Source organism: Oryctolagus cuniculus, chromosome 18 (genome assembly GCF_964237555.1).
Source record: "Oryctolagus cuniculus chromosome 18, mOryCun1.1, whole genome shotgun sequence".
NCBI classification, from domain to species: Eukaryota; Metazoa; Chordata; class Mammalia; order Lagomorpha; family Leporidae; genus Oryctolagus; species Oryctolagus cuniculus.
In genome coordinates, this window is record NC_091449.1 from 8,848,412 (window position 1) to 8,857,410 (window position 8,999).

Sequence of the window (8,999 nt, forward strand, 5' to 3'; positions counted from 1 at the left end):
CCCCCAAAGAGAATCTTTTATAAATATCCTAGTGTCATGTGTTACATTACTATCTTTAATTCTATTTGAGTTGATTTTTGTCTATGTTGTGAAATGAGTCAGTATCATTCTCTATTTTTGTTAAAGATTTATTTATTTATTTGAGAGGTAGAGTTACAGAGAGAAGAAGAGACAGAAAGGCCTTCTCTCTGGTTCCTTCTGCAACTGCCAGAACTGGGCCAATCTAAAGCCAGGAGCCAGGAGCTCCATTTGGTTCTCCCACATGGTTCAGGAGCCCAAGCACTTGGACTGTCCTCTGCTGCTTTCTCAGGTCATAAATATAGAGCTGGATCAGAAGAGCAGCATCCAGGACATGAATGAGTACCCAGTGGGTGCCAGCACCACAGGTGGTGGCATAGCCTGCTATGCCATAGTACCAGCCCCTCACTACCATTTTTCTGCATGTGGGTATCCAGTTATCTCAATATTGGTGATTTTATAGACTGTCCTGTCATCATAGTGTTTTCTTGGTGTCCTGGTCAATGAGTAGTTGACCATATGTATGTGGATTTACTTCTGCAATCTTTAGTTCATTTGTGAGTCTTTTCTTAATTCAGTTCCATTCTGCTCAGGTGAGTATAACTCTCTGATACAGTTTGGTGTCAAGGCATCTGATAAACCAGCTTGGTTCTTTTTCAAAATTGGTTTGTCTATTCCATGTGTATTGTATTAAACATGAATTTGGGGACAAATTTTTCAGTTTCTGTGAAGAATGCAGTTGGAATGTAGGTAGGAATTTTCTTGAATCCATAGATCACTATCAATAAATGGATATTTTGACAATATGAGTTATTCATTTTCCTGCTTTGTTTCTATGGTTCTGATTTCAAGGACTACATTGTGTGTAAGTGGCAGGAGTGGGCATCCTTGACCCTGCTCCAAGAAGGGATGGCTTCATCTTCTCATTGTTGAGGCTGAGTAGTTATGAACTCATCACGTAAGGCATTCATGATTCTTAGGTCCATTCGTCTACACTTAGTTTGTTGAGACTATTTTTTTTTTTAACGTGAGAGGGTGTTCAGTGTTGTCAGGTGCTATTCTGCACCTTTTGAGATGATCGTAATGTTTTATTTTTTCATTCTGTTAATGTGCTGCATCAGGTTTACTTATTTGTGATGTGGAACCATCTTGCACCCCTGGGAGGTCATGACTATTTATAGTGAATGATCCTTTTATTGTGCAGTTGACTTCACCTTCCAAGTATTTTATGAGGCATTTTTTTCAGCAATGTCCATCAGAGATATTGGCTTGTAATTTCCTTATCTCACAGTGTCCTTGTCTGGCTTTCCTTCCTTCTTTCTTTTTTTTTTTTTTAACTTTTATTTAATGAATATACGTTTCCAAAGTACGAATAATAGATTACTATGGCTTCCCCCCCATACCGTCCCTCCCACCCACAACCCTCCCCTTTCCCACTCCCTCTCCCCTTCCATTCACATCAAGATTCATTTTCGATTATCTTAATATACAGAAGATCAGCTTAGTATACATTAAGTAAGGATTTCAACAGTTTGCTCCCACACAGAAACATAAAGTGAAAAATAATAGATGATTTTTTTTAATGATGATGAAATCAGATCAGACCTATTGTCATGTTTAATCCCAGTGAGAGTCAAGTTGGGAGTTGATAGTTTCTTTTCTTTTCTTTTCTTTTTTTTTTTTTTTTTTACAGAGGATCAGTTTAGTATGCATTAAGTAAAGATTTCAACAGTTTGCACCCCCATAGAAACACAAAGTGAAATATATTGTTTGAGTACTCGTTATAGCATTAAATCTCAATGCACAGCACATTAAGGACAGAGATCCTACATGAGGAGTAAGTGCACAGTGACTCCTGTTGTTGACTTTACCAATTGACACTCCTGTCTATGGCATCAGTAATCTCCCTATGCTCCAGTCATGAGTTTCCAAGGCTATGGAAGCCCCTTGAGTTCTCCGACTCTTATCTTGTTTAGACAAGGTCATAGTCAAAGTGGAGGTTCTCTCCTCCCTTCAGAGAAAGGTACCTCCTTCTTTGAAGACCTGTTCTTTCCACTGAGATCTCACTCACAGAGATCTTTTGCCAGAGTGTCTTGGCTTTCCATGCCTGAAATACTCTCATGGGCTTTTCAGCCAGATCTGAATGCCTTTAGGGCTGATTCTGAGGCCAGAGTGCTATTTAGGGCATCTGCCATTCTATGAGTCTGCTGAGTATCTCACTTCCCATGTTGGATCACTCTCCCCTTTATTTATTCTATCGGTTAGTGTTAGCAGGTACTAGACTTGCTTATGTGCTCCCTTTGACTCTTAGTCCTTTCATTATGATCAATTGCGAACTGAAATTGATCACTTGGACTAGTGAGATGGCATTGGTACATGCCACCTTGATGGGATTAAATTGGAGTCCCCTGGTATGTTTCTAACTCTACCATTTGGGGCAAGTCAGCTTGAGCATGTCCCAAATTATACATCTCTTCCCTCTCTTATTCCCACTCTTATGTTTAACAGGGATCACATTTCAGTTAATTTTCAACACTTAAGAATAACTGTGTATTAATTACAGAATTAAATCAGTCATATTAAGTAGAACAGACAAAAAAACTACTAAGAGGGATAATGTATTAAGTTGTTCATTAACAGTCAGGGCTATGCTGATCAAGTCACCGTTTCCCATAGTGTCCCTTTCACTTCAACAAGTTTCCTTTTTGGTGTTCAGTCAGTTGTCACCGATCAGGGAGAACATATGGTATTTGTCCCTTTGGGACTGGCTTATTTCACTCAGCATGATGTGTTCCCTTCTTTCTTTTTTTTTAATATTTATTTATTTCAAAGTCGGAGTTACAGAGAGGTGGAGGCAGAGAGAGAGAGAGAGAGAGAGAGGAGAGAGAGAGACAGAGAGAGAGAGAAAGGAGAAAGGTCTTCCATGTGCTGGCTCACTCCACAGATGACTGCAATGGCAGGAGCTGCGCCAATCCAATGCCGGGAGTCAGGAGCCAGGGGCTTCTTCCAGGTCTTCCACATGGGGGAAGGTGTCCAAGGACCTGGGCCGTCTTCTACTGCTTTCCCAGACCATAGCAGAGAGCTGGATCAGAAGTGGAGCAGCTGGAACTCAAACTGGTGCCCATATGGGATGCCAGCACTGCAGGTGGTGGCTTTCCTTCCTGTGCTGTGGCACCAGCGCACATCTATTTTTTTTTGTTAAAATAAATCAGGGTAATATAGGCCCTCTAAAATGAATTTGGAAGTATTCCCTGCTGTCATGTTTTGGAGAACTTCAAGAAGGATATTATCTGGTCTTTAAATGTTCAGTAAAATTCAATAGTGAAGCAAGCTGCATTTGGAATTTCTTTATGGGAGACAATTTAATCTTCCTACTCATTCTCTTATGTTCAGATATAATTTTCTTCATGAATCAATCTTGGTAGGTTGCATGTCTTTAGAAATATATTTCTTCTACTTTATTCTGTTTGCTTTTATATCATTTGTAGTATGCTGTTATGATCTTTTGTATTTCTGTGGTATCAGTTGTAATGTTTCCTCTTCTATCTCTGTTCTCATTCAATCCACTCTTTTTTATAATTTTTTATTTATTTATTTGAGAGTTGAGTTACAGACAGTGAGAGGGAGAGACAGTGGGAGAGCTCTTCCATCTGTTGGTTCACTCCCCAAATGGCTGCAACAGCCAGAGCCACACTGATCTGAAGCCAGGAGCCAGGAGCCAGGAGCCTTTTCCAGGTCTCCCATGTGTGTGAAGGGGCTCAAGCACCTGGGCCATCTTCTATTGCTTTCTCAGGCCATAGCAGAGAGCTGGATTGGAAGAGGAGCAGCCGGGACTAGAATCGGTGACCATGTGGGATGCTAGCACTACAGGCAGAGGTTTAACCTGCTGCGCCACAGTGCTGGCCCTCAATCCACTCTTTTTATCTTTAATATTCTAGCTAAATGTTTTCTTCTGTTTCATTGTTCCCATATATTCTACCTTTTGAAATTCTAGTACAACTTTCATCTCTTTCATTCTTGTTTGCTTGTGTGTGTAGGTGCAGTTCTATATGTGTATATATATGTATACAAAATAAATATATAGTTATTTGTTTATATAGACAAGATGAATTAGAAATAGATTTATATGTAGATCTGTCAGTGTATCTTTCTTTGTGTTAACTATTAAAATAACATAAGAATTTTACTTTGTTCATAGTTTATTTCTCCTAATATCTAACATGATATCTGTTAAATTAAAAACCATATATAACAGAATTTAGTTTACAAGATATCAGAAATTGTAAAAAGAATGGATAGCACAGGAATGCAATCATGTGATTTTGCATCACCCCCTGTTGTGGGGTTGTTTTTGCAGATTTCTCGTGCTCTGAGGGATGACTGCGTATAATGTTTGTGATATGATTTTGCTCTTGCCAGCAATGCCAAGTAAGAGAGCATAAAAAGGTGTGAGCTGACGGGTGAGCAGACTGACCTTGGCTTCAGTCACTCAGTTGGACACTCCCTTGTTCCTTAGACTGAGAGCCACATTTTTCCAGAAACCTCTTCCTTCCATTCCTTGAAAAACCATGTGGCAGTCTTGGCCAAATGAGATCCTAAAAGAGTTCGAATGGTAGCAGTGGAACGTAGGCCTTCTGTCATTTAATATTAAGTCATCAGACTTGGTGACTGACCAGACTCTCCCCGTAGGCTACAGCTTTCCACTCGTCTTCCCCCAGGGCCCCCAGGGCCATGCATGTGCCCAGGGCTGCAGTTCCCTCAGTGTTGGTGCTACTCTGACACTTCTGCAGGTTCTCCTGTACAGACCAACCTTGATCAACCACCCAGGGCCTGTGGATGTTCCCAGCAGCTCCCCCTGCCCTCCCAGTGAGTGCCCCACAGAGCTGTGTTTGGTGACCTGCTCTGTCCTCCTGGGTGCCCTTTCTAGACTTTGAACCTCCTCCCACCTTTTCATAAACTCTGCTGTCCATTCTGACTCCCTCTTCATTAAAGATTGTATTTCTCTAGGTTTTTGAATTAGTGTAACTGATGTAACATTAACACGGCTAATTTGAATTCCCTGCATGGTGACTCTACCAGGACAACCTGTTGCCTTCTTTTGGCATGTGGGAGGTGTGTCTCTGTCATGTTTTGCAAGTACTCGTGTGTCAGAATTTCTCTTTGTGGTTTTGTTTGATTGAAGGTCAACAGTAACCACACATTGAGCTGTGAAGGTCACAGACAGTGCCTGCCACATCGTAGTTTGTTTCCTTTTCCCTTTTTGAGTCACAGTAAGGTCCTGATGGAACCCAGTAATCATAAGCTGTGCAGAGCTGACGCTGGGTGTGTTCAGTTGAGATGAGAGACAGGTAAGTTATCCAAGACCTCTCATGCTTGGCAGAAAGAGATCTGAAGTACATAAGTACTGAAGGGAATTTTGGATGTTCAGCTTGATGATACAATTCTGAGAGACTTTAAATTGTGAACAGCAGGTATGTGGAGTGAACAGAGAATTTGACTGAAGAAGGAGCTCTGGCGACAGGCCAGACTTGTGATACAGGACAAGGAATCACGGTCAGAGAGCCTGAAGATGAACCAGAACTGTCGTTCTGTATATTAAAGATAGGATGCATTAAAAACTGCATTTGTATATTTATTTTATGAAAGGAAGACTGAGGGAGAAGGCAGACACACACAAACACACACATACACAACACAGAGGGAGAGCGAGAGCAAGAGTGAGAGAGAGAGAAATCAAGTACAAACTAATCCAGTGGTTTCTTCCTATGTACCTGAAACAGAGCAGGCCATAGTCAGGAATCAGGACTTCACATCTGTCTTCATATCCATCTTCCACATGAGTGTCATGGGCTGATTCCCTCAAACCATCATCTGCTGCCTCCTAGGATATGCATTAGCAGGAAGATTGATTCAGAAGCAGAGTCAGGATCCTAACCAGGGCACTCTGGTATAGATTTTGGGAATCCCAGTATTTCCATTCCTTCTAATGCACACCCCAGGATGCATTTAAAAAAAATAAGAGTAGTTAACTTTTTTGACCATATCAGGCATCAGAATTTCAAGTGATTCCAACTAATATAGGCCTAAGTTACAAAGAAATTTGAAGGAATAAATGGGAGAAATGTGGAAGAATACTCTAATATTGATGGAGCTTGTTAAACATTCTATATTCTTTCTTCTGTGCAGAATGCCATCACTGTAGTAGAGACGATGCCAGAAAAGAGAGTTGTAGTGAAGCTGGGAATGGAGCTTAGGACTTCACATACTCTATGGCCATCGTCAGCATAGAACAAACACACACAAAACTCACTGGCAATCTGTGTAGGAAGGAAGGTGATGCCTACATAACATAGATGTAGTCTCTGAGAGAATGATAGAAGCAAACTCCATAGTCTAATAAATAGAGATGAACCATTACCTTATTCATTTGAATGTCAACCTCAATGACTGCGATACTGTTTCTGTCCTCATTAAGTTTGTGAATGAATTAATTCTGTCTGCATAAGAAATGCACAAAAAATGTTGACCAAAATTTTAGATGTGCTGTAGGGAGAAAGACAGGGATGCTTTGTTAGGCTGAGTTCATCAACCATGGGTGTGTTTGCCTCTTGGTGCTAGAAAGTTTGATTGCTGTCCTGTGCATAGTGGGAATTTAACTGCATTCCTAGCCTCTACCCACTGTTTCAGGAGCTCTGCAGCAAGTTTGAGAACAAAGATGGCTCCAAACACTGTGGGTAGATGAGGAGAGGCAAAATCCTCACTTGGAAACCTGTTATTCCTTTTAGTATTTTAAAAATTAATTAATTCTTTGTGATTAGTGTGAGTATTTAAAACTACTCTGAATTTGATAAAAATGTTCCTTGTTGGAAAGAATCGTGAGTGCAGTATAAATTCTAAAAAAGCAGTTCAAACACACACACACTAGTCTTCATAATAGAATTCATTCAAAATAGAATATTCTCCAGAGAAGTGAGACACAGGTTTATAGATTACAAGCACTCTAGTACTCTGAAGAAAATATCACATGCATATTCTTTGTTCCAGGAGGCAAACACATCCTCATGCTATAGACGAGGATGTAGGATGTGAGCATTTGATGTCCACCTTCTTCTTATCATGTAACTGTACTCTGACATTCACAGGAGGCCTGAAGTCCAGTCCCTGGAAGTGGCACAGATGGTCCTGAAATATAGATTTGAACCTTTCACCACCTGTTTCTCAAACAGACCTATTAGTCATAGTATTCAAAATAATTCATTTTATAAAATTTATAATACAACCTAATTTTCTAAGGATGCCAAATTAACCTAATTAAAACATCTAAAACACCATGTGATAATGTTACCAAGTGATATGATTTATATCTTTTTTCTAATATGTCAGATTTGTATTGGTGTCATGGCAAACTCATTGCTCTTCTTTATATACACATACACCTTCCTAATCAAGCCTTGTCTGAAGAAACCCATCGATTCAATTTTCATGCACCTGATAGTGATCAATATTTCAACCATTATGATCCGGTTAATACCAGAACTCATGTCATCCTTTGGAATCAAAGATTTCTTTGATGATATTGGTTGTCAAACATTTCTGTACATATCCAGAGTGATTCGAGGTCTTTCCATATGTACTACCTTTCTCCTAAGTGTATTTCAGGCCATCACTGTCAGTCCCAGTCATTCTAAATGGGCAATGCTGAAATCTAAGCTCTCCAAATGGATTTTCCCATCTTTACTCTTTTTTTGGGTCATCAACATGCTGATCTACACCCACATCATTGGAACTGTAAAGGCCAAATTGAATTTCACTGTGGTTGGTCAGGGATATGTTAATGCGCACTGTCAAACCCGGAAGCTCGGAGAGTATGAATCAAGGTCATTTATAAGTATCATCTTGATTCATGATGTAGTGTTCTTGGCACTGATGATCTGGTCCAGCCTCCACATGGTGTGGATCCTCTACAGACACCACAGGAGGGCCCAGCACATTCACACCTCCAGTCTCTCGTCCAAGACATCTCCAGAAAACAAAGCCACCCACACAATCCTTTGGATGGTATTTTGCTTTGTGTTCTTTTATTTGTCAAACAACTGCTTGACCCTTTATGGATTTTATGCATCTGAGAAAAACTTAAGATTGCAGGGTATTGGTGGAATTTTATCATCATGCTACCCGACATTTTGCCCCTTTTTTCTGATGAAACATAACAAAATTATTCTCAAACTGACTTCCATCCTTTCTAATATGAGAATGACCTTTTGTCCACGAGCTTTCAGTGGCTGATCTGACATCGTCTTCAACAGAGGAGTCTCCATCAAGTTTTATATGAGGAAAAGAAGCCACAAGCCATGGGGCACTGGAAATGGGGCTAGTTTGAGTGGAACTAGGTAGTCCTTTTAAAAACATTCATGTTTTGGAATGTTAATGTGAGTCAAAATGTATTAACCTTCATGTAGATTACACAGTGAACTAACAAGTTGTGTTAAATGAATGTGTTGTATATCATTAAACTAATTTTATCTGCTTGTTGTTGTTCTTTTGAATGGAGCTACTAGAAAACACAAAATTACATTTGGGCTTGCCTTATATTTCTGTTAAACTGTGCTAATCACAACGACTTCCCTTATCCGTTAAATAAATACCACCTACCTTGCATATTTCAGGGACTCACCTAGAGGTTGGATGTGCCCCAGTGACCTAAAGATAAAGTGAAGTACAAAGAGCACTCAAGAATGTCTGTGATGCAGGAAAGATAGTTGAGTCTGTGAAAAGTGCTGTGGAAAACAGAGCTGATTAAGAGGAGGAGACTTTGTTGGCGATTTAATCCTTAATATAGAGTACAATGCAGGGGTACCTCGGGCATCTGCATAAGTCCATCAATAAGGATCCCCTGCCCTTCTTACGTTGATGCATTTATTATTTGGTTCCAATCCATTGGGATGTCAATGAGAAGTGTTTCTACATTTAAATACTCATTA

General features: G+C 40.0%; 1 protein-coding gene across 1 annotated transcript; it reads left to right on the plus strand.

The window, feature by feature from the left end:
- Nucleotides 1-7,356: 7,356 nt before the first annotated feature.
- ORYCUNV1R1574 (vomeronasal 1 receptor oryCunV1R1574) lies at nt 7,357-8,304 on the plus strand. The gene is given in 1 exon segment (NM_001167261.1): nt 7,357-8,304. A coding segment is annotated over 1 exon segment (948 nt).
- Nucleotides 8,305-8,999: the final 695 nt, after the last annotated feature.